Here is a 26028-nt window from a genome sequence, read left to right as displayed (position 1 = left end):
GCAGGGGCGGGGCACAGTGTGGGCCCACCTCACCCCAAGCTTGGCCTCCATGCCTCACTTTTGGGGCAGGGGGTTGTCTAAGATGGGAGGAGGTTTGGAAAGAGTCGAACAAGGATTGCTTTCCTCCTAGCAAGCTCCTGAGGAAGGAGCCCTCTGCCTTCGGTGGCACAATTGGGTATGGTGCGAGGTGGCCGCGGGGAAGGCCCAGCTGGGGCAGGCGGCCGCCCAGCACAGAGCAAAGCTGCAGGGGCAGGGAGTACGACATCCGCTTCGGCCCGCCTGCGTCAGTGTGAGCAGGGGTCCCGGTCGCGTCCCACACAGAGCCCACCCCCCCGGGGGGAGGGGGCGGGACGGCGCCTCTACGCCATATCTTTGATTCTGCGCATGTAATTGTGCAGGTCTGGGGGCGCGGTGGGCCGCGTGGTGCCCGCCACATCCGGGCAGCCCCAACCCAGGTCCTCTTCGTCCTCCTCGTCCTCTTCGCCGGCGGGCACCGAGTCATAGGCCAGCTCCTCCGTGGGCAGCGTGGCGAAGGTGGTGAACTTGACCCGCTTGCGCTTGGAGGTGGGCGAGCTGGCGGGGTCCTCGGCCTGGTCCCGGGCCGAGCCGCCCGACGAGCCGTCGCCCCGCCCATGCACCTGGCTCTGCACGCTGGTCTGTGAGCTGCCGCTGCTGTGGTGGTCGCCGTGGCAGCAGGCGGGCACGGTCTCCAGCGGGTTGCCCGCGGGCGGCGACAGCTCCGCCTGCCCCCGCAGCGGCTGCCCGTTGCCCAGGAACACCCAGTGGTGAGAGTGGTCCATGCTGGTCTGGCCCTCGGGCGGGATGCGCTTGTGCCGGTAGCGCAGCACGAAGACGATGCAGTTGATGAGGAAGACGAGGATGGCGAGGCAGAAGACGCCCAGCAGCGCATACATGCCGATCTCCAGGTCCGTGAGCCCGCGCGGCATCTGCAGGAAGCCGGTGGGCAGCGGCAGGAAGTCTTCTGTGGGCGGCACCGCGGGGCTGGCGGTGCCCGGGCCCGGGGCCTCGGCTGGGGGCAGCGCGGTGCCCGGTGGGCCGGCTCCCCGGGCCTCGTCCTCGCCCCCGCCGGGGCCTGGCTGGCTGGGCCCGGGGTAGTCGTACGTGGGGTCCTCCTCGTCCCGCCCAAAGTGCACCCGCAGGCCCACGGGGGTCGTGGCCAGCACACTCTTGCGCTTGGTTTTCTGGCAGCTCTCAGCGATGGTGAGCTCTGCACGAAGCAGTTCCCCCGCCCCCTCGGCCTGGGCCACCACCAGCGGGAAGGCCCGGTCCTGGGTCACCGTGGCCACCCGCTCATCCAGGCTGTTCACCAGCAGCCCGTAGTCCCGGGGGCTGTACAGGGAGAGTGGGGCTGTGGTGCCATCGCTGTAGGAGAGCCAGAGGCTCAGGAGGGCTTCCTGGAAGAGGAGGAGGAGGAGAAGGGGACAGGAGTCAGAGAGCTAGTCCTGGCTGGCTTCACTGGGAGATGCCGAGCAGATGCTGAGCTCTATGAGGACAGGGACTGGGGTACTCTGCCTCCCTGCTGTCACTCCCAGCCCTGGAACTGTGCCTGACGGGGTGGCAGGTGCTTAGGAGGAATTGTTGGAGCAGGAAGTCTTCCTCTGGAGGTTGTGGGGAGCGTCAGGGGCTCAATATGGCCTCATACGGCCCTGAGAATTTCCTCGCCCACTTTATCCTTCGCCCCTCGATGGGCTGAACGTATGCTCTGCCTTGGGTCTACCTCAAGTCCCTTTTGCTGCAGGAGCAACCCCATATCTCCATGCCTGACCTTGGGATCATCCCCATGAGACACGTGGACATTGAGAACACACACCCCACCCCACCCTTGTCCTCCGTTAAAACATTCTGAGCACTGCCCCTCCTGCAGATGAGGAAGCAGGGCCCAGGGAGAAGGGATTGGCCTGGGGTCATGGAGCAGGTTAGGGGCAGGGGACCCTTGGCCCGGTGCTCAACAGCAGCCTTCTGGCTCCCTGTGCTCCTGCCTGTCACCTTTGTACCTCTGTCCTGTAGCCTACGCCCTGGTGGATCTGTCGGGGGGGGGGGGGGGCGGCTGTAACTGGGGCTCCAGAGATGACTGAGGGTAATTCCTGGGGGTGGAGGCACAGCTGACGGGGGTTCTCTGAGAATCTGGGAGGGGGAACCCTCAGCAGGAGCATCTCTGGTGGCAGATGCAAGAAGCGGGACCTTGGCCAGACTCCCGGTGCAGATGGCAGGGGAATGGGGTGGGTCGGGTGTGTAGGGCACAAAGGGCAGACAGATCTTCCATTCGAGCCCTAACCTGGGGACTCATGGCCCCAGGGAAAACTGGAGTTTCCTTCTTCCTTCCACACCGCAAGCCCCCAGATTGGCCGGCTGGGCATCCAGTTACCTGCTTGAGGAAGCTGAGGGTCTGCTGGGCGGCCGTGGTGGCCAGGATGGTGTGGCTGCTCCCCGGGCTGGGCCGCAGGGAGAGGGCAAGGCTGGCCACCACCTGGGCCTGCAGCTGTGTGATGCTGACCTTCTCCTCCGTCACTGTTAGCAGCGTCTCCCCAAGCACAGACTCCGTCAGCGGGGACACCACCTGAGGCAGAGTGGGGCAGGGATGGGCGAAGGCCAGGAGAGCACCCCCCCAATTCCCAGCCTGGGAAGAAAAGCCAGTGCTGCAAGAGAGGCCCACCCCTGGAGGCAGGCTGGGGGGAGCAAGACTCTTGGGCTCTGCCTTAGGGCTGCAACAGGAAACCAGGGTCCAGAGGCCAGGTGAGGGTCAAGGGCTTGCCAGAGCCAGGCAGGAACACGGATGAGACAGGTGGGCAGATTTTAAGGTCAACAACAGCCCCCCACAGCGATAAATAGCCATTGATGTTTGGCCTCGATGTCAGGGAGACAAAGGGGGAAGGTAGGGACCTTGGCAGATAGAACTCAACGCTCATGTCAAGGAGGCACCAGTACCGACCAGCTGATGATTGCCAGGTGGGATTGTGGGCCTGGTATTTTGTAAAACCAGAAATCTAGATTTTGAAAAATGAGAAACCTCCCAAGATTTCAACACTGGATCCACTGCTTTACAGATAAATCACGTCTGCGGGCAAATCCTAGCCCAGGGGCCATTATTCACAACCTCTTAGATGGATGGTTTCTGCCCAGGCACCCCGCTGTAGGAGGGTCAGAGTTGAATTCCTAAGGTCCCTGAATTCCCCTTCCTGGGCCCTCTCCTCTGCCACCTCTCCGCATCCACACCTGCTCTCAGGGAACACACCGAGCGATCTACACGGATGGGTAAAGGTTGATAGGGCTTCCAGGGAGAGCCTTCACCAAGGGGGCAGTGAAGGAGCTCACCTCTGGTGGTGGGGGGGGGGGCAGGGGCAGGGTGAGGGGAAGAGAGTGTGTTTTGGGGGCCGGCTGGGGTGGACCCCAGAGGCCCTAGAGATCCCGTCCCGGGAACGTCTGTGTTCTCTGCCCACAGATCCACAGAGCTGTTGGCCTTGGCCGTGTGCCTACCTTGAAGGGCGTGGTGCCTGGCTCCAGGCCCGCCAGCGTGCTGCTGTCCACCATGCGTGCCACGCGGGGGTCGCCCACCCGCATAAAGTCGCTGACCAGGTCAGTGACCTCCACCAGCCAGTCCGGGCCCAGCATGGTGACCACCTGGTCGGTGCCCTCGGACGATGTCGTGTGGAACTGGGTGAACACCTGCAGAGTGGCGTGCTGGTACTGCAGGGTGCAGCCGCGGCTGGCGCTCTGCCTACGCTCCTCTTCCTCCTCGTCCTCGTCCTCGCTCTCCCGGGCCGACCTGGGGGGGGCGGGGCACAGGGGGGTCACTCCCTCACTCTTGCGCTGTGGGTGGGAGCCGTGCAAAGGGGCAAGCCCCCTCCCTGCCCCGTTCCTTCTGTCTCTGACAAGCTTGGAGCCCGGAGTCCCCAGCCTTTCCTCTCCTAGAAAGGCACCTCCTTGACCCTCCCTTGTGCCTCCCGGCCTCTGCTGGGCACGCCCGGGAGAAGCTGATGTCAAATCCTGACAAGTGCCGTCTCTCTCTCTCTCTCTCTCTCTCTCTCTCTCTCTCTCGGCGCCAGGCATGCGCCTGGCCCTGTTCTCAGCTCTAAACTGGAGCGAAGGCAGCCTTGTTACAGACTGCCAGAACGCTCGGCCAGATTGTATCCTTACAGCCGTGCGGCAAGCAGATGAACTCGGAGGTTTAGCTGGTGCGATTTCGATTTCCAAGCAGCGTGTGGAATGTGCGGCCTGGTTCCCCTTGCTGCTCATTGTGAAACTTGAGAGCAGAGAGGTGAGCCGAGGGAGGCACTAGTAAGCAAAAGGGCGCCAGGACTTGAGGATTTGGGAAATTCAGCCTATCCAGATTGCCTAAGAGGCTAAAACCAGGAGATTTCACTGTTAGGGAAGCGTGCTCTGGAGAGAGAGCAGAGGGCGTGGCTCGTGCTTTGCTACTGCTCTGGACGCATCCAGCAACCAGAATATCCCTTCACACAGGTCTCTTGTGCCCGTGTTAATGAATCCTCACAACCATTCTATGAGGTGTTAACGTGCCCGTTTTGTGGACGAAGAAACGGGGGCACAGAGAGGTTATGTAAGTAGTCCAAGGTGGCCCAGCTAGTAAACAGCAGTCAGGATTTAAACCCAGCCTGTCTGGCTGCAGAGTTCACTCCCCCGTCATGACTCAAAGCAGCACCTGGTGGGGGGGGGGGGGGGCGGGGCAGGGGCTGGTTCCCCTGCAGAAGGCCCCCTCCCAGACCTACTGGGTCAGAATCTGCATTTGAACAGGCCCTCAGGGGATTCATGTGCACATTCAAATTTGAGAGGCTCCGATCCCCGATCCACCCCACCGGGCCTTGCTTTTCCCAATCTCTACAGAACTGAGCTGAGCCCAGCTCTCCCTTGGCTGCCTGCTTCTCCCCCAGCCCCTCCCCTCCCCTCTTAGCTGCCTGCCACTCTTTCTCTCTCTGCCCTGCTGGCTTTCCTCTCCAGCAGCAATGAGGGGTGAGTGGAGGACGTGCCCCAGAGAGGCATACCCAGAGTCACTTCTTCTAGGGAGCCTGCTTGGACTTCTCCTGGAGGAAGAGGTGGCTGTCTCCTTTAGTGCCACTCGATTCCCTGCGCACAGGGCTTCCCGTGTCTACCATGTTCGTGGCGTGGCCGGGTCAGGCACTGGCCACACCCACCCCATGTCTCAAGCACCCATCAGTGCCTGGCACACAGGAAGCTGCTCAATATAAGTTTGCTGATTGCATCACCGACCTGCAGACTGTGTACACCTGGGGTCTTACACACATGCGTGGATCAGACTATGTGCCAGGGCTGTGTCCACCTGTAAGTATCCCGAGTGTCCACTGTGTGTGGAGGGGCTGTACCTCCGGTCGGGGAGGATAGGTACCCTCCAGCCCTTCACTTGGCTGAGGCGTGCGTCCGAGAGTTCGATGTGCAGGGGCAGCTTGGGGACCCAGACTGTCATTTCCAGGGGGGCGTTGAGGATGTCATAGCGGAAGGTGACCCTGGCGTTCATGGACCCGCGAGACTCCTTTCCACTCACAAACACGTAGTCACAGCTGCTGGATACCTGGGGAGGGGGAGGGAGGTTGGTTGGCCTGTCTTGCCCTACAGGGGGCATCCTGTGGGCTGGAGGGGAGGTGACGAATTTATTTCCTCCGGGAGACGTCAGCCTCTGGTGTCCCTGTTCCCACTGTTTCTCCACAAGCATCATCTCTCAGTGGCTACTATGGGAGGTTTTTGCTCCCTGGCAAGGAGCCAGCGTGCCCGTGATTTTACACAGACCACCCCTCAGAGGAGACTTCCGGTGGACGACACCCCCCCCCCCCACCCTCCCGCCCCGGCCCGGGGCTGGCTCCCCTCCCCCGCATGACTGCCTGCGCTCTGGTGCAGGTGTCACTTGGTAGGACCCTCCACAGTGCAGAGGGGGCAGAGAGCCTGTCCTGAGCCCACGACTCCTCAACGGCCCATCTGGCCCTGTGGCCCCAGGAAAATGAGCCGCTAGTTAATTTCAGGCGCGGGGACTGCTCTAGCCCTGGGGTGGAGGTGGGGGACGGGGAGAGGAAAAATCAGGACAGACAGGTGGATGGTTGCCACCAGTGGGTGCAGCTTTTACGGATGCATGCCCACCGGGACACCGGCTTATACTCCTAGAGGTTCGCTGGGTGGGCACATGCCTGCTGAACACATCCTGGTGGACACCTGTGCCGGTACTTCAGGGCAGATGTAGGTGGGTGTGCACGTCAAGTGTGCCCAGTATGTACCCGGCACACGCAGCAGTGAATCTTGTGTGCAACGCATTTAAGTGTTCCTGCCGCTACAGGCCACTGGGTGCCCACCCTCGCGTGCACGTGCGAGGAGGGTCTAATCATGCGGCTTGCGGGCGTAGGACACTCTGGAGGCTCTGGTGGGGGTGGGGAGGGGGCCGGGGCTGTGGTTCATCTGTGATGAGCCCCTGGCTCGTCCCAAACTCTTGCCAGCTCCCTTAGGCATCTCAGATGGGGGTGGTGGGACGTGGGACAGCAGCCCTGCCAGAAATGTTCATTTCCCACTTCAGAAGGCTGGCAAAGTCCATTCAGAGTGTTGGCCAACTCCATAAAGAACCTGAGTGTATTTCATTGAGAACGGAAACAGATTCCACTTAGCATCTTTGCGAATTCCCCTTTGGTATCTAAGCCGTCAAGACTTTGTTCTGGTCCATTCTGCGGCCGGGGTCGGGGAGCATGGAGGTGGGGGGCAGGGGCAGGTGCTGGGTGACAGCCTTTGAGAGCAGGTCTATTTCTTCCTGATGCAGCCTGCCAGCACCGGGAAGCCCCAAGGGCCTGGGCAAGGCTTTTGCTCTGCAGGGGATGGGGCTGTGGTACCCAGCCATCTGCTCTGACTGACTTTGAAGGGGGCATTCTTCCTGGGTGGGGAATGGGTGAAGTGAGGCTCCAGCTCCCTAGACCTGGAGGGATCTGGGACAGAATGTGGGGAGAGAGAGCGAGCACACTCCAGGCTAGCCCCAGTTAGCCAGAGGGAGAAGGACACCCACGGCCCACTCCTCCCGTTCTCCTTCACGCTGAGCTATTTACAGACACAGGGAACAGATTCTGTTGTCTGATCATCTGATTTTGGCACCTGCTGGAGGCTGGCCCAACAAACAGCTCACCCACCACACAGATACTGGGGCTGCACCCTTGTGCATCATGGCCTGTGACCACCGTCCAAAACCAGGGGCAGGGGCAAATCTGGAGGCCCTCTTGGAGAGGTGGCAAATTGGGACATGTGAGTCAGACCGATGTCCTGTTTGCTGGGTTGTGAGGACCGGGGGCCCAGAGTGGATCTCTGGGGAGGAGCTCTAGCGGGTGGGGGGTGGGGGGCTTCGGGAGTTGGAGGACTTGGGGGAGTGTGCCCTGAGAGAGTCCTTCCTTACACGACCTTCACCCCTGGACTAACTCGCATGTTTCTGGGGCTTCCTCCCAGAGCTGAAGCTTCTCTGTGAGGTCACCAGCATCTGGGTTCAGGGCGTGTCCCTGAGGGGTAGGCTCCCTCCCTACCCCCACTGCCTTCCCTGATGGCTGTCATGGGCAAGGGCTCAATAATCACTTGCTGGATTGGATTGAGCTCAGGCTGTCAACACTGCCTTCTCCCCTCTGCCTGCCAAATGGCCTCTTTCAAATTCCTGCAGGAAGCCCTCTAGGATAGCAGTACCCAAGGCTTTTCCTCACCCCCCTCAGGCTAGACGTGGGATGTGAAGCTATTCTCCCCCACCCCCATTTCTCCTCCACTTGCCTACCAAGGGGAGCTGCCTGGGATGTGAATCCCCACTGGCTTGGGGCTCCGCTCCCCCTGAAGGTCTGAGGCCTCTTTCCCTGTGTGTGGGGGGCCCATCTCCAGGACGCCCACCTTGATGATGTCCTCATTGTCAGACTCGCATTCCACCAGGGCAGAGACATCTAGGACAAGTCCAGTCACCTCGATGGCGATGACCTTGACAGGGATGGCCACCGTCCTGCCCGTCAAGATAGCCGTGTTGATGATCTCTGTGTCCTGCAGGGAGGGTGGGACCCTGATGAACTGGGGTGCTTATGGTGGTCATCTGCTCTCCCACGACAGGCCAGCCAAGGCCCAGGCTCCTGGAGCCCCCACTCCTCAGATGCGCGTCCTTCCCCTGGGGACACCAGCACGCATGTGCAGAGAGGGGCCTCCGCCCAGTCTCACTTGCCTTCTCAGGTGCTCTGCTCACCTGGCCTCCTGCCACAGCCTTCAGGAAGCCACTGTGCCACCAGGAGACAACCCTTCGCCAGTCCCCCACCATCTTCTCTCAACATCTGACATGCTTCTCAGCATCACATCCAACACATTTGCTGACCATTCCAGGTGCCCTCAGGCTGGCCCAGTGACTCCAGCCATGGCACCCCCAAGTCCATTGCTCCTTAGAACAAACTACTCACGTTCCCATCACCGCACCTTTGCCCACAGGATCCTCAGCCTCGAGCACCCTCCTCATCTCTGGTTATATAAGCCCTTCCTTCCAGGTTCAACTGCATGGCCGCCTCCTCCAGGAAGCCTCTCCTGAGTGCCCTCTCCATGGGTGACTTCTCCCACCTCTGTCCCCGTGAGCCTCTGCTGTCCTACTCGAGCACCAGGCACAGAGCACCGCCTGCCTCCAGTGAGCGCGTGCGCACACACACACACACCTTTACTCACAGGCACACACTTGGCCGCAGTCTCACACAGACATGCGTTGATCTATACACACGCTCAGCTGTGCACGTGCCTGTCACACACACGCGCCCGTGACAGATGTATGCATCCACTGGCCCAGTCACCTGCCCCGCTCACCATGGCTAGGGGCAGGATGGCTTGTACATCCCGCTGGATGACCGTCAACTCGGTGACCGCCCGCTCCAGGTCAGGCAGGGGGCTGCGGCCGCGGTAGTCAATGTGCCACATGATCCTCCTCTTGACCGACTGGCTGGTAAAGTTCTCCATCTCAAAGTCCAGCTGCAGGATCTCCAGGGGCCCCTGGCCTTCCCTGCAGGGGGGAGGAAGGAAGCAGAGCCCGGGAGGAAGAGCTGGGAGCAGCTCGGGATGAGGACCCCGATGAGGACCCCTGCCCTCCTTGGCATCCTGCCTCCTGGAGCTTTCTGAGCCTTTTCCAGCCACCTGAGGTGCCCGGACCTGGACCCCAGAGCCCCCACAATCTGAGCCCCAGCCCTTCTGTTGGTCTGGCTTCCTCCATCAAGAACTCCCCCACCCCTCCCAGGTGCTATCCTGCAAAGAGGTGGGCAGAGGCACCACCTCAGCTTACCAGGGGGGCAGGGGTGTGCCCTGCGCCCAGGCCACATCCACAGTGGCTGTTGAGTGCTTTGCCCCAGTCAGCAGCTCCGAGGTCACATGCCACTGACCACTCCGTGACTTGGTGCCCAGAAGGGTCACACCCTTCTTGGCCTTCACCCTGGGACAAAGTGGGAGGGAGAAGAGCGAGAGGGTCAGCCTAGGGCCCGATGGCTGCCCACCTGGCCACCCCCACCCCCCAGGCTGGGGCTGGGAGTAGGGGGAGCAGGTGAGTACATTACCCTGAGTCCTAGACTTCATGCTTGAGATGAACTTGGGGAATCTGGTATCATGTGACTGAAAATGCTGACCTTCAGTGGAGGCTACAATCGCTTCTACCCCATCTCTCTGCCAAGTTCTACCAAACCTCTACTTGCATACCTTAGTGACAGGGAACTCACTACTGTGCACATCCCATTCCATTCTCAGAAAGCCCTTAAGGATTTGAAACCCCATTCCTATACTTAGTCATGGGTTCTGCTGGGGCAGGAAAGAACAATCCTCCTTCGTCTCAATTGTAACAGTTCTCAGACAGCCGGAGGGGAGCGGGTGTTCCCTGAGTCTCTCTTTTCTCCAGGCCTAAAATCTCTAGCTCTTCCAATTGTTACTTTTTGCCACAGGTTCAGGTCACCGTCCTCTGGACACTGCACACATAAGTACCCTGTAGCGCCCTGTACCAAATACAACACTTCAGCTATGCTCCGATTCATACTGGCTAAAGCAGAATGGTGATCACCTCCCTAATTCTACATGTTTACTCCTATTAATGTAGCCCAAGATCTGTGATGACTGATTTAACTCATATTCACATTCACGTATCAATCATTGAATCAGGTCTCATCCCTTCCAGGAAGATCTGAACTTTAAGGTGGTACACTCAGGAGAGAGGGTAATACTTAACTCAAAGAAGTCGGAGGCTAAAGGCAATGTTGTGGGTCCTATGCATAGTGCCTGGGGTGGGGGGAATATTTTGGTGGGGCCTTTGCTACATTCTCAGAATCATTCAACATGGTTTAAATTACATTCTGTTTTGTGGGGATGTGATATGGCTTAAGGTATTTCTGAATTTGTGGACTGTATCCTGTTCAGGGTACAGAAAAGGCTGGGAGTCCTGAAAATTTTTCTCTTAATTCCAAGATTGGGCAAATGTCCTGACACATGGGCACACTACTGCTCATTTCTGACTCCCAGCCAACGGGCTGCTGTCTGATCTCCATTTCTTCTCTTTGCCTTTGGTCTCCTCATCTGCAAAATGGGTACACCATTTTAAGTTACACCAGCTAAGGCCCAAGGGCCCTTCCAACCCCATTCTATCATTCTTGATACCTATGCTTGTGAAAAGGAACATTTCTCCTTCCCCACGTCTGTGAGCTAGGGAGGTAGGGCAGAATTTTTTGTTGTCACCGGGCAGATGAGAACACTGAGGCTCAAATAAGTAAGGTGCCTTCCTGAAGTAGCTCAAGTGAGAAACGGAAGAAGTCGGATTAGGGTGCTGGCTCACCCCTGCAAGCGGCCAGGTATGCATTTGACCTTGGGATGCGGGCGGACCCTCCCCCCACATGCCCCCTACCTGAGAGTGAAATGCTCCACGCTGGGGCTGGAGGGAGAGGAGGAGTTGGGGGCCAGGTAGAGGAGGACGCTGAGCACCTCGCCAGGCTTGAGGGGCCGATCTGGCAGGCGGATCATCAGGTTGCTGTCCAGCCTGTGCTCCTGCAGGGTCCTTCTGGGGGGCGGGCGGAACAGGCTGATGCTCCCGATGCGCAGCAGCGGGTGCTGGGTGGGGCTCTCCGCGCGGGCGCCTGCCCCGGGCCCGGTCCCCCGACGGGCGCCCCCGCAGCCCCCAGACGCGTCCGGGGCGTGGAGGGTGTAGTAGAGCTCTGCCTGCTGACTCTCCCCGGCCGCCTCGGGTTCCAGCCCATCCGGGGACTTGCGGCGGGCGGCGGGCGGCGCGGCGGGGGCTGGGGGCCCGAACCAGGCCAGGGGCAGCTCCGCCCGCACCAGGCAGGTGGCCAGGCCCCCGCTGAGGCGGCAGGAGCTCTTGACCTCCCGCGCGTCCCTGAAGGCGTGCAGGCGGACGCACGGCAGCCGCTCGGTGACGCCGAAGTCGTCCCAGTCGCGGCCAGCCACGTAGAACAGCACCTGGGCCTCGGGCTGCGAGGCAGGCACGCGGGCGCGGACGATGAAGGCCCGCACCTTCCAGTTGACCGTCAGGCGCTCGGGGATGTCCAGGGTGCTGGACGGCTGCAGCAGCTCCCGGGCCACCACCTGGCTGGTGCTGAAGGGCCCCAGGGAGACGTTGAGGACGGGCAGCTCCTTGGTCTGGAACACCACGAAGGGCTCGGAGCGCTGCAGGGAGCCGTTGGCCACCGCAGGCGGCGGGGGCCGCGCGTCCCGCAGGAAGAAGGCCAGCCGCGTCCGCGACAGGCGGTAGCTGACCGGCAGCACCGGGCCGGCCTGCGGGCCGGGTGGGCTGGGGCTGGCCGGGTGCGAGCGGCTGGAGGCTGGGGACAGACAGGGGAAAGAGCCCAGAGGGGTGAGCAGAGGCTGTGCTGGCACGGCAGGGCACCCCAGCCTCCCACCCCGCAGCGGGCGTCCGCGCCAAGCGCGCCCCCCCGTGCTGCTGTGTTAACCTTCCGCTCACCGTTGCCTGGTTTCTTTTGCTGCAGCGTGCGCGTAAACCGGACACTAGCGCAAAGCCCTGTGAGGCTTTAAAGAGGGTTTATCCCCCCACATCCTCATCTGTAAAATGAGGATGAAATTGCTTTCTGCCTCCAGGTGCGGTTGCTTAAGACTTCCCGAGTAGTGTGTGCGGGTAAAGGGCCGAGAGCGGAGAGGGGGCCCCCAGAAAGCGCTCTTACCATTCCAACCTGCTCCACGCTGACGCCACCGGCATTAGCTTATTTGATCCTCAGATGGATCCTCTGAGCTACACAGTCTACCTTTTCCACGGATTCAATCGTGTTCTGTCAACAGCTTCTCTTTTTTGAGAGCTTATTCTCACATGTTACAGGTAAAGGTGCAGAATGCTTAAGCAACTTGCCCGAGCCACATGAGCCAAAGGGGCCAGCAGTAGGCTTCGAACCCAGGGCCACCTGACTCTCAAACCCAAGCCCTTTCCTGCTCCCGCTGCCTCAGACGGTGCCAGGCCCCCAGAGATCCCTTGTCTCCCCCCACCCCCACGCCCTCTCCCCATGCACTGTATACACAGGGAATGGGACCCCACTCTCCCAAACCCAACTCAAGCCTTGGGTCTGCCATCTCTGGTCCCCTCCCCACATCTGAGCAGGACCCTGCCCAAAGCAATTCTACCTCTTGACTCTGTGAGGTGTCCTGAGCTGCCCCCTGTCCTCCATCCCCAGAACCCTGCCTTGATCCCGCTGCTATGACAACATAACACGGCCTGACTTGGTCTCCCCTCTCCCTCTAACCACCTCCCTGGCATCCACTCCCCCCCACAGCAGCAGAGAGATTTGTTTCTCCTGGACACAAATGAGACCTTGCTGGCCCCTCACCGCCAGCTCAATTCCCTTTGGACACTGTTCTGGAATAGGAAGGACCAAGCTGTGGGGGTTTGAGGTTTGAGAAGCAGTTCTCTTCCCATCTTCCCATCGGTGCTGAGTCACTTTCCTCACCTTTAAAATCAAGTTAATAATAATAATAATTGATAATAATAATAATAATAATACCGGTCTTAAAGGATGTTGTGCTGTCACTTGCTCTGTTTTCGAGAATCAAATAAGAAAGAACTCTATAAATTGTGCATCGCAATGCCAATGTCTGTAAGCATTTTTATAGACTCTCTCCCTTCTGCTTACAAGACAAAATCCAGACTCACTTTGGGCCTGAGTGTGGCATTCAGGGTCCTCTACTGTGGGGTTCCAGGCTCCCCTTTGCCCCAGGACTCCCCCTCCCAAACCCGCGCTGCCAGCATGACTGGACCATCTCTGCCTGTAGCACTTGCTGATTCTGCCCCATCTGCCGTCTTTGCTCATGCTGTGCCTTCTGCATCAAATTCTCCCCTTTCCTAACTGCACGCATCCACATCGGAATCCTCCTCCGAGGCCCAGCTCCAATGCCACCTCCTCCAGGAAGCCTTCCAAGGTATGACCTCAAATCCCTGGGACTCTCCTTCTCAGAGGGGACTTCGCATCCTGTCTTGTATGGAAGTTAGTTATCTAGGAGGCCGTGCACTGAGCAAGCCTCTGACAAATCATGCCTGATTTACGCGGAGTGATTTGCAGAGACCTGTGTCCCAAGGAAGAGCCTTCTAAGCAACGCTATAGTGGTTCCTTGCAGTTTATGCCCATTTATTATTTTGCCATCATCAATGAAACCTTGATAATTCTACAGACCTTCACATCCAATTCCTCATAAAGGCAATGAACTAAAAATTCCCCGCTCTTGAGGCTCTGGCACCTATGGCCTATTTTTTTTTTTTTTTTTAATCTGTGGTTTAATTTCCTCATTCAAAAAAAAGAGGCATTTGGCTTGGGGCAGGGCATAGGCCCGTTCGGCGGGCAGCCCATGCTTTAATCACCAGACTGCTCCTCCCATTCCCCGGAGAACTTTGCTCCCAGGCCACCTTCCCCACTAGATGCTCCTAACCCTGCAAGGTATGCTGGCTGCAGTGGCGGGGTGGACAGCTAGGTCCAAGACGAGGACAGGAAGATGTCTGGAGAATGGGAAGAGCCTTCCTGGCCGCAGTCCCTGCTCCACAGTTACCCCTGGAGTCTCTGAGATGCTGTCCTTGCCATCAGGGGGAGGCTGGTCCAAGTGACACATGTTGGAGTCCAGGGGAACAGCCCGAGCCAGAGCTCAGAAACCACCCAAACTGCTTTGGAAGCGGCAGGAAGCAGGCAAACAAAGAATCCAGGACTCAGGTGCAAGGTTCTCCCCGTGACACTCATGGGCAAGATACTTCCTTTGGTTCCCATATCTAAAATTGAGATGGTGACATCAGCCCCTCCACGAGGATGTGGAGAGTGGCTAAAAGGCCAAGGGAGAGGAGGAGGGGGGCACTGCTCTGTGTGGTGGGATGTCCAGGGCTTGTGGGCACTGGGCCAAGGCGGGGAGGGGCCACCGTGCTTGTCCCGCTGGTGTTGGGGAAGGGCAGCTGCCATAGCAGTAAGTGCTCAGCATCCGGGGTGGACAGGCTGGGGGCACGGAACTCATAACCACTGACCCTGCCTTGCTTACTGTCCTCAGGAGATCCCAAAGGCTGCTAAGTAAGCACTTAGTCCCCTTTGACGACACTCTCATTGTCCCCACCCCACAGTTGGCCATCTGGACCCCTTGGAGGCACAGTGGGGGCAGGAGCCACCAGATGGGCAGAAGACTCAGAGGGGCATGGGGGAGGGGCCTGGAGGCCATGTCCGCATGCACCCCTCTGCCCTCCATAGATTTTTGTGGAATGAGTGGGATTCTCAGAACCCGATGACTGGGATGCTCTGTGGGGTACAAGGGCCTCCTCCACGAGGCATCCAAGAGAAGACCGGATGGCCGCTGAGGGGGACGGTTCTCAGTGGCAGGCAGCAACCTTGCAGATAAAGAGTCTGGGTTTCTGAAAGGGGAAGCGACTTGTGCTAAGAAAACAGCTCACTTTCAGAAAGGAGAGCCAGAAAAGACAGTATTAGGGTGGTGCAATTTTCGTATTTGTGTCATCGTGACACACGACACCCCCTCCAGTCACCACTGTGAGTCATTCTATCCTCTGTGAGGCCCTGAGGCCTCTTCTGTGGTGGAGGTGAGTGTTTCTGAGGCCCCAGCACTATAACCTCTGTTCTCCTGCCCACTTACTCTGGAGCATAAAGGAAGCTACTTGATCTCTCTGGACCTCAGTTTCCCCAGGGAGGTGGGAGAGGCCCTGGAGGTGGTCTGGGGTGGGTGGGGGGGCTGGAGGGGAGGAAGTTGAGGCCCGTGGAGCTGTCGGCAGACAGGTCAGGTTTTCTGGAAGGCTATCTGGGAAGGTGTGTGTGTGCTAATGTGTGCACTGGCCTGTTATCTCAGCATAAAGCAGGGCCTGGCCTTGGGAGGAAAGAGCTGCAGTTTCCCTGAATGACAACAGTCGGGGGAGGGGAAGATCTACACAGAACTGAGGTTGGTTGGGCCCAGAGGTGGGGGAGAGGTGCTGAAGGGGTGTGGCTGGGATGGACATGACAGCCTGGACACCCCCCCCCCAACACAGGGGGGCTGATCTCACGGGCTGGTGCACATCCGCCCCTCGGGCCCCACATCAGGCACCCCACAGGGTTCTTCAGGCTTGGCTTTGAACCTGGCCACTCTTTGCCCCTCACCCTCTCACTTGCTCCCCAGAGCATTGGCCTCCAGGCTCCCAACTCCTGCTCTTGTGTTTGGGCCCAGCTCACCCTGTGGACCACCCTTTGCACTGTGTTCCTGTCAGTGGCCTTGACTCTCCCCCGGAGCAGCAGCTAGGTTTCCCTCTGTGTAAACAGCTTTGGGCCTCCGGAGGCATTTGGGTGCAGCCCTGGGAGTCAGAGTACAAGCAGGGTAGGGGCAGAAAGAGAGGGAGACACAGAGTATAAAGCAGGCTCCAGGCTCTGAGCTCAGCACACAGCCCGACATGGGGCTCGAACTCACGAGCTGTGGGATCATGACCTGAGCAGAAGTTGGACGCTCAACCGACTGAGCCGCCTTCTGATAGAGAGGGCTTCTCCACATCTTCTCGGGCGCATGATGGGTGTTAGGAGTTGAATTGTGACCCCCACCCCAATTCATACGTGGAAGACCTGACCTCCAGGACCTCAGAATGTGGCCGTGTTTGGAGACAGGGTCTGCAAAGAGGTGATCCGGGTAAGATGAGGTCATCAGGGTAAAACGAGGTCATCGATCCAATACGCCTGGTGTCCCAACAAGTAGGGAGATGAGGACACGGACACACAGAGTGAAGAGCACGTGAACACACAGGGAGAAGACGGCCCTTTGCAAGCCAAGGAGAGAGGCCGCAGGAGAAACCCACCCTGCTGCCACTCTGACCTTGCACTTCTGGCCTCCAGAACCGAGAAGCCAAAATCTGTTGTTTTAGTCATGCAGTCCGTGGTGCTTTGTTAGGGCTGCCCAAGCAGATGAACACATGGGGATTGGCTGTTTCTGCCCCCCAACAGCCTCAGTTTCCCCAGTCAGGAGCGGAGACACCATCCAGGGGAAGAAGCTGGGCGGGGATCATGCTGGTTTTGTGCTCAGGGATAATGATGGCGGCTGAGGCAGACCCAGCCTTTCCCTGAGACTAGACCCAGAGTGTGACCCTTCCCAACTCAGCTGAGCCAGCTCCTTCTTCCCACAGCCCCAGAAGGCACATACAGCTCTTTACAGCTTGGTAACGAAGAATGGGGTGTCTGTGGATGCAACAGGCCTGAACTCCCATCCTCCTCGAATCTTCTCCCCCCACCCAGCTTCCCTGGGCACTGAATCTGCCCAGTCCCTTGGGGAGCACTGACCCGGGGCCACTTTGGGGTTATGCTCAGCTGGGATGGGGTGTGGGGGTCCCATCTTCTTTCCACGCCCGCCCCGGCTCTGCCTCCTCCTGAAGCACTCCCCCACGCCTCTCACTAGGACCCGTGGGTGCTGCTTTGCTCTGTCCAGCTCTGGGTCCGACTGATCTGGAGCTTGGCCTTGGTCTGGGTGTAACATGCAAATTACCATCGAACTGCTTCGTTAGTCACTTCAGTGAATGCTCTCCGCAGGCAGGACGCTGGCCTACGCGCCCCTTCACCTGTGCAGAAGTCTCCCAAGCCACCCCCGACACCAGAAGGCACCTACTTATTTATGCTTTTGCTTTTCCAGCTCAATGGCGATACAGGCAGACACGGGGCCTGGACCAGCTTTGCGCAGCGCAAAGGGTGGCACTTGGGGTGCTTAACAAATCTCAGTTCTACCCTCTTATGAGACACCTGCGCAGGGCCAGTGGCTGGACAGAGGCCCTCCCCCCTCCTTGTTTTTAAGATTATAGGTTTATTTATTTTGAGAGATAGAGAGGGTATGAATGGGGGAGGGGCAGGAAGTTGGGGAGAATCTCAAGCAGGCACCAAGCTGCCAGCGCAGAGCCCGATGCAGGGCTCGAACCCACAAAACTGTGAGATCATGACCTGAACTGAAATCAAGAGTCTGATGCTCAAATGACTGAGCCACCCAGGTGCCCCACAGAGGCCCTCCCTCTTCAACTCAGTCTGGCTTTTGTGGTCTGGGAGCACAGCAGGGGCCTCTGGCCACCCCCACAAAACCTTCCCACTTTCTCCCCAGACACACAGGCCAGCCTGCCACCCCCACAAACCTACTGAAAATATAAATTAATCTACACAGAGGCTACAGCCAGGCAGGCTGGGGATGGGGGTGCCTCTGGCCATTTCCCGGCTTCTAATCAAGATCAGATGCCTCCTGCTTCTACCTCTAATTGTCCCCAAATTAAAACTAATCGCTTGCAAATCAGAAAAAAAAGATCGTCATTAGCTCTGGTGAGTTTGAGGCTGAGGGACACAGCAGGGTGTCCTAGCAGGGCCTGAGGGTGCTGGGCTGTGCTGGGAGCCGCTTGGTTACTCACCTGTGTGTGCACACACACACGCACACACACACACATGCACAGGTGCCACACCAGATGTCAATGTTTGGGGAGCCTTTGGCACTTGCTCCTGAACTTGCCTGAATGTAAGAATCAGCGGAAGCAAACAAAACAAAAGCAAACAGATTCTAGGGCTGGACCCAGGCTTAACACAATCGGAGTTTCCAGGGGAGAGACCTGATGATGTGTGTTTATCAAACACCCCAGGCGCTGTTATCACAGAAGTTTGGAAAACATGGCACCCAGCGGGAAAGGTTGGGAGACACTGAAGTGACTTGTATGACATAATTTGGTGATGCTGACAGTGGGTGATGAAGTACCCAGAGCCTAGAACGGTGCCTGGCACATACAGGTGCCAAATCTGTGAAGAGATGAATGAATGAATGAATGAATGAATGGGAGCAAGAGATATGGTTGCTGTAGGTGGTGAGGATCCTGGGGTCTATGTGTCCACTATCAAGAGGCCAGGGATGGGTTTGCACAGTGGCACCCTCCCCCTCCCCCCACACACAAGCTCAAACCTCCAGGCCCACAGCAGAGGTGTGAAACACCCCTGGCCCAGGAGAGCTGCAGGGGAGGAAGCTCCCCTCTGAGGGTGCCTGGAAGAGGGCTCTGGCCGGGAGGAGGGGTGCCCCGGTTCCAGTCCTGCTCTTCCTTGGCTAACGAGTAGCTCCCACCCGGGGCAAGCATGCCATTTCTGAGGACCCATTTCCCCATATCAGTAACACGGAGAATCAATCATCAACCCATATGCCAGGAACCACGGAGTGAGGTGCTGAAGTGGGAAAAACCTGTCTTGAAGAAGGTTTTTGGTTTTCATTTGTGGTTGTTTTCATTAGTGAGATCCAGTATTAGCAAGGGTTTTAAGAAACGGGGCATCTGCACGCCCTACTGTCGGAGGGTACTGTAGACAATTTTCTAGAACGCACTTTCAAGATACGTTTTAAAGGTTTTGGCGATGCTCATGCTCTTTGCCCCAGGAACTCCCCTTGGGGAATCTCGTCCATAGATATCGGCTCAGAGATTTATGTAAAAAGATATTCACTGCGATGTTACGTTTATAAGTAAAAAATATGAAACACCTAAGTGTCCAAAAGCAAGACATGGTTAAATAAAAGCAAATGCTTAAGAATGGATGTGTGCAAGCATTACAGATCAAGTTTTCAAAAAAATATTTACTCAGATGGGAAAATGCTCACAAAATAGTTTGAACTAAACAAAGAAGGGTGTAAAATTGGCTCTATGGCATGATACCAATTTTACATAAAAAGATGTAGACACCGGGAGGAAATACATCAAAATGCTAATAGTGGTTATCTCTGGGGGGTGAGGATTACGGGTGATTGTTATTTTTTACTTTATGCTTTTATGTATTTTCCAGTTGTCTGCGATGAACATGTACTGCTTGTAAAATTAGAAAGAAAACAATAAATGTCATTAAAAATGAAGGAAATTGTTTGAAGCTATTCCGAGATTTTTTTAAAAAAGGAAAATAAAAAAAAAGAAAGAAAGGAAAGGAAGAAAGAACCCGTGTGGTTTGGGAGCCACACAAACTCACGTTCAAATCCCAGTTTTGACACTTCCTTAGCTGTGTGACCTTAGGCAAGTTACTTAACCTCTCTGAGCCTCGATTGCCACACCTGGGAAATGAGGATAATAGAACCTATTTCATAGGGTTGCCATGACTAAATAAACAAATTGCCTGGTGTAATTCCTGGCACAGAGTCAGTGTTCAGCGTTCAGTGTTTATTCATTTATTCACTCAACACGTATTGGTTATTTCATTGTGAGAAGGGAGAAGTGCTGATTTGCTTTTCTCCAGCACTGGATGCATTGTTTAGCTCACAGCAGGCCCTCTGTCAATGTCTGTTGAGTTAAAAAGGACAAGTACAGAGATGACAGGCACATGAAGCACAGTGTCCCAAGGAGCTCGAAAGTGTCACCGAGGCTGAAAGGATTACTAGTTTTGGGGGCCCCTGGAATCCAGCTCAGGAAGATCTGCCGGTGGCCTGCTGAGTGAGCTGGGGCAGTTTCCTCCCCTGTTTGGACCTCATCAGGAAGAAGCGGACAGTCCCTGAGCTGCCTGCCACATGGGGGATGTAGGGGTGGGCAGGGGCCATGTGTGCAGGGAGTCTGGTGGGTTCTGGGCCAGGCAGGGGTCAGCTGGATAAAGGAGAGGTGACAGCTGGGCCCGTGGGCCCCAAACAATGCCCTCCCGTATCCCCTAAGGCAGGGCCTCTATATACTGTTAAACAGTTTGGGTCTTGTACAAAGATGCTGGGTCCAGGGAGCCAGTAGGAAATTAAACCCAGCCCCGGGCTCTGCTCACCAAGCCCAGAGCCTGATGCAGAAATGCTTCTGCCTTTTCCCTATGTGATGCCATCTGGGCTGGTCGATATAGGTATGTCCCCACCCAAGGCTGGGGCTGTGGTGAACCACCTCTTTGAGGAGGAGCCCGGCGGAGAAATGGGTGCCTCCCTGAGGTCTGGGTCCTGAGATGTCTGTCCCCACCCTGAGCCCCACTATCCCTGCCTCCCCAGCTTCGCTCTGCCTCTTCCCAAAGCGGTTCCCTCAAGGTGAGGCTCTCTCACCATGAACCTGACTCCTGTGCCCCCAGCACTGAGGACCCCCATGGGCCTGTAGCCCTGGCTGGGCTGAGTGGAGCAGGAGCTCCAAGGAGAGGACCCATGGCAAGCCAAGCCTCCAGTATCCCACAGCCCCCAGGAGGCTGCAAATCCTGGGGAGGCAGCCTCCCCATGCTGTCACACCCCCTGCCACACGGGATGGAACAAGCTGAGGGAAAGGGGCCAGTAGAAGGGGCACCTGTCCACTCCGCCCAAATTGCCTGCTGCCTGCGGCACTGATGATTGGCCAGGTCTCTTCCTGCATCTACCGGAGAACTCCTGGTCCCTTAGCTGTAGCGATGGCAGGATCCCTACCCTGCATTTACAGATGAGGAAACTGAGGGTCAGGAAGGCTCCCCTCAGATTGGCTGTGCCATCAATTAGCTGTGTGAGCTTGGGCAAACAGCTTAGCATCCCTCTACCTCAGTTTCCTAAAGTGTCCAAGGGGGCGATAGTCTCTCTTTCGCTGGGCTGCTCTGAGAAGGAAATGCACATGTTATAAGATGACCTATAAAGTACTTCACCCATGCCTGGTGCACATTCAGCCTCTTTATTTAAAAAAAATTTTTTTTAATGTTTATTTTTTCTGAGAGAGGGAGAGACAGGGGAAGTGGGGGAAGGCAGAGAGAGAGGGAGACACAGAATCCAAAGCAGGCTCCAGGCTCTGAGCTGTCAGCACAGAGCCCGACACGGGGCTCGAACCCACAAGCCATGAGATCATGACCCGAGCCAAAGTTGGAGGCTCAACCGACTGAGCCACCCAGGCGCCCCAACAGTCAGCCTCTTTTAATGTCAGCTATGGTTTGGCAGTCATTGTCCCCATCACCAAAGGGAACCCACACAGCCTCCTGAGTCAGGGCCCAGAGAGCCTCTGAAACCCAGTGACTGTTCCCCCTCCTCACTATGTCTGAGCCTTCTGGTGCTTTGCACAGAGCCATGAACAAATGAACGACCGGGGTGGGGGGGGGGCCCTGGGAGGTTGTGTGTGCTGATTCACAGCCACGCACGCCCGCATGCGTGCGCACACACGCAGTCTGGGCCAGTTTCCCGCTTCCAGGCCCCCTGCTCCAGCCCTATCCCGGGCCGGCATTCTGACCTGGCCACTCTTGCTCCATGAGACCAGTGGCTGCCTGCCGCTCAGCTGTGACCAGTCATCTTTGAGAACAAGGGGAGAAATCCGATGCAGGCAGAAACAGAGGGGAGGAGGAGAGTATTGGTGAATGAGAGACAGTATCAAGCTCTGCTAACTTGGGGGCTGGGAGTGCTTCTCAGGGGCCCAAAGGAGGGCCAGGGCACCGGAAGTTCGGGTAGCCGTGCCCCCCAGGGAGCTGCTGTGGCCCCTGCGTGCTGGCGCTGACCATCTATCCAGTCCTGCTCCTGGGCACCTGGCAGGGGACCTGAGGCCCAGGCAGGGAGGACATCCTGGGTGCACAGCAAGGCAGATGGGAGACCCGCTGGAGCCAGGGCTCTTGTTCCCCGGCTCCCTGCTGGTCCCAGGGGCACTATCTTGCTGGCCCCAGAGCCTTGCAGCCAGAGGGAAGCAGTCCCAGGGCAAGACCAAGCCTGGTCCTGAGGGACTGGTTGAGCCAGGCTCACTCCCTTCCCTTCCAGCTTCTGCTCTCTCTGTGGGATGCTGTAAGCTACAGATGGCCCGGGGGTCCAGAGCCTTGGGGCCCATGAAGAGAGGGAGGGTGAGAAGCGTTAGCCCTAGAGAGGGTGATACAGGCCTCTTGGGGGCAAGGACTTGAAGATGTGGGACGGTGACCTTGGGCTGGAGGAGCCTGAGCCCAGAGACAGGGTTCCTGGGCTGGGGGAGCCCAGGAGAGGAGGGACAGAAGCCCGGCCCCTTCCAGATGCCCAGTGTCCCAGGCCCCCCTCCCAGTGCCTGCTCTGTGAGCCTGCCCTTATGAGTCGTGAGTGTGTGTCTGTCTGTTAGTCTGTCTGCATCTGTGATCCCAGGATGGGGACCAGAGGCTCAGACAGGCTTGTGAGGACAAGGAGGCCTTGTATTTCCAGGCAAGCATCTCTCACCCCTGGGGAACAGCTCTTTTATTGACTTCTGAAAAGCTGGAAGGGACCCCGTCCTCACCTCTGCCCCCTGCAACAACTATCAGGGCGAGTGAAACCCTCAGTCTGCCCAGCTGTAATGGGTCTGATGTGAGGTCTCTTTTGTGGTGGAAAGGGCTGAGCGGGGGTGGGGGGTGGGGTCCAGGGTGGAGGAAGAGGGGTTGGGGTTCATATGTGGCCAGGTCTGGTTTCCACTGGTGGCTGTGGGGCTCAGAACAAAAGGAAGCTGCTGGAAGAGCCCCTGGTTGCTGGTGAACTAATGGATACTCTTCAGCAGCCCGCTGCCCCTCCCCACCTCGGGCCACGTGAGGCGGACGGCTCCCTGCTTGGCCATTCCTGTGGGGGTCCCCACCTTCACACCCAGAACCCTAAGCCCCTAACCCCCCAAACACCCCTGTTTCTGGGATTTCAGGAAGACCCTAAGGGCATGGGGGATAGGGCAATAGAGTCATACTGCTGTGCTCCTGGGAGGGGGCTTTTGGAGATCAAGCCCTGCTCTACCGGTCCAGTCCTCCAGCCTCGGGCAGGGAAGAGGGGAGGGCAGCTGCAAGGAGGGCCCCTCCAAGGGAGCAGGCCTGAGGGAGGCGGGTCCCCCAGGAGGTCACAGCCTCCACTAGAACTGCCCCCGCCTGGGGCCTGGAAACCCAGGCTTGACCTACTCTGCTGACCCTCCCAACCCAGCTTCTGGTTCAGGCTCCCAGGAGGGCAAGGGGAGGGGGAGAGCAGACATGAGGCAAGGATGAGGGAACTGGGTGGGGGGGGTGGGGGTTGGTGTTGAGAAAAGGAGAGAGGAAGCTAGAGTCAGGAGAGCAGGGGGGAGGTAGAGGAAGAGGACAGAGAGAAAGAAACCAGGAGAGGGAGGGAGGAAAACCTCAGCCTGGCAGGTGCCCAGGGGATGGAGGGGTAAGGAGGTGGGCCGAGGGCAGGGGTGGGGCGGCCTGGCACTGGAGCACGCCGGGCAGCCGGGCCTGGGAGCTGCAGCAGGAGCCGCGGGGGAGGGGCTGCTCTCTGAGTTTCACTAAATGACTAGTGGGCATTATCCTAATTATAGCGGAGCAAGCTGAGCCTTCCCACTGGCGCAGCCGCCCCGCATCTCCTAATAAACAATTAGCCGCAAACAACAGAAAGAGAGAGAGAGAGAATGTGTGTGTGTGTGTGTGTGTGTGTGTGTGTGTGTGTGTCTGCCCGTGGGGGTGGGGGTGGGGTTTGGAGCTGGGCCTTGGGAAGGGAGGCTCTGGGGACAGCTGGGGAACCACCTCACCCCTGCAGCCCAGCCCAGCCCAGTCTGGGGGTCAGGGCTGCAGCGAACAGAGTGGCCCCAAAGGGCCGAGCAAGCCCGTGGGGGGGCCCAGCTCATATTTAGAGGCTGCTACGGACCGCAGGCACTAGGCTAGACTCCTGTCCCCATGATAACTCCAGGAAATAAATAACATCCCTATTTCCGCCTATGAGGGAACCAAAGCTCAGAGACGCTAAGAGGCTTGCCCAAGGCCACACAGCTGGGGTTAGGCTCCTTCAGGCCTCCTGATTTCCCTAGCCCTGGGCTCATTTCCTGGGAGCAATGGAAGCAGGAGACCTGGCATGCTGGACCAACTGAGCTGTGTTTCCAGAACAGCTCCGGCGGCTGGCGCTATTACGAACACAGGGCTTTTCGGCCCGTCCACAGCCCAGGTCTGACGTTCTGACAACGGTCCGAGAGGTGGGCCTTCCCTGAGCCCGTTTTAACTGAGGCCTAGAGACAGGAGGGTATCTGTCCAAGATCTCAGGGGTTCTGTGGCAGAGCAGGGTTTGGAACTCAGACTCCTGGCCCCTGGGACAGGTCAGCAGGGTGGCGGTAGGGGGGGTGGTCTGCTGGGGCTGCACAGCCAAAGCCCCATCTGGGGAGTTTCCAGCTGGGGAAGAGAGAGCCACCCAGGAAGGAAGAGAGTGCACTCCAAGCTGGTCTGGGCATCCGGACCTGGAGGAGGAACCCATGATTGTCCTTCGGCATTGAGCCTTGCCTTGGTCTTCCTGACTCACTTACAAGCTGTCTAGTGTCTTCACTAGAGAGTCTTCTGTGGCCCCCAGCTTGGGGCCTTGGGAACTGGGTAGCTGGGGAGGGAGGCCCCTTCTTGAGCTGGCCCCTGGGCTGGAACATGTGTGTGTGAGGGCGAGTTTGGGGACCAGGGCATTGCCCCCTGGAGTGACCTGGGCCTGCAGAATGAGTAGTGCGACCAATCTGATACTGACAGTCCCCCCCCCCCCCCCCCCCCCCCCCCCCCCGTCCTGGGCAAAACACAGTTGGTCACTTTAAGAAGGAGGCTAACCATCCTTTCTCTGTCTGCCCCACAGGGTTGTCAAAGGGCGTTAAAAAGAACTAGGAAGTGTCCCGCAGGGTGACTGTAGGACCTGGGCTGGTTTCCTGGGGGTGGAGGCGGGGAGCCCTGGATGATGAGATTCGCCTGCCAGCTGGGAAGAGAGCAGAGGGTCAGTGTCACAACCTTGGATTCAAGCCACTTACTTACTCTTTGAGCCTCAGCTCCCTCACCCACAAAATGGGGCCAAGGAAACCCACCTCTATACGGGTGTTATAAAGAACAGGTGTGGGAATCCCTACTGAGTGCTCTCACAGACTCTGGCTCACGGGTGTCCCCCTTCGGCCCCCATGGAGCCTTCCGGATCTGCTCTGCCCTACCCTAACTGCCCCTCGAAGCCTAGGCCCTCTTGTGCCTTGTTTCTCTTGGCACCACAATGATTGACGGTCAGTCATCTACCTGATGCGCCATGGGCGTTTCTGATCCAGGGCTGGGGTCTTCAAGACTCTGATTGTAACCACCCACTTTACGGATGAGAAGACTGAGGTTTGGAGAACACAGACACCCTGCTCCTCCTCCTCTGCTCTGCCTCAGTGCAACCCATTCCTCTTCCTTATGGGATGCTTTCTTTCCTCCTCCCGGTCCCACATCCCCACAAGTGTTTCATTCCCACAGTGCCCCGGTCGTGGGTCCTTACTTGCTCTCGAGTCACCTCCTTCCACTCCCTAGCCCACACACCTGGGTCTGGGCCACTCCAGCCATGCCCTCTGCCTCTGTGCCTTTGCACATGCTGTTCCCTATGCCTGTGGTGCTGTTGCCCACATGCTCCGCCTGGTGGGTGCTCCTTGACCTTTGACTCCTCCCAAGGGTCACCTCCTCGATGATGCCCTCCTTGACCGCCCCCAAGACCTGGTTAGGCACTTCCGAGCCACTCGCATTCACCATTCCGCATTTTTCTCTGTACAGGTTTTGCTTCCTCTTAGACCGAAGCCTTGCTGAGGGCAGGGGCTGGGCCTTTCACCTTGCAACCTGACCACCCAGTACAACAGTCCTCAATAAAGACATTCAACACATAAATATTTACTCAGCCCCTTCTCTGCTCAAGACCCTGCTGGGAGCTGCCAGGGAGCCAGAGATAAAGAAGATAGTTTCTGCC

The 26028-nt window shown here is 57.9% G+C and overlaps 1 protein-coding gene across 1 annotated transcript; it reads right to left on the bottom strand.

The window, feature by feature from the left end:
• Nucleotides 1-25817, bottom strand: TMEM132E (transmembrane protein 132E). Its single transcript, XM_042914467.1, has 10 exons — nt 25611-25817; nt 11957-11975; nt 10886-11816; nt 9290-9436; nt 8821-9013; nt 7882-8025; nt 5358-5563; nt 3496-3784; nt 2387-2578; nt 1-1415 (listed from the first exon to the last, which is right to left on the bottom strand). Exons 1-10 carry the CDS (start codon nt 25815-25817, stop codon nt 360-362), a joined length of 3384 nt encoding a protein of 1127 aa, XP_042770401.1. The 3' UTR covers nt 1-359.
• Nucleotides 25818-26028: the final 211 nt, after the last annotated feature.

Source organism: Panthera leo, chromosome E1, assembly GCF_018350215.1.
Source record: "Panthera leo isolate Ple1 chromosome E1, P.leo_Ple1_pat1.1, whole genome shotgun sequence".
Lineage (NCBI taxonomy): Eukaryota > Metazoa > Chordata > Mammalia > Carnivora > Felidae > Panthera > Panthera leo.
This window is presented reverse-complemented; position numbering and strand designations above follow the sequence as displayed.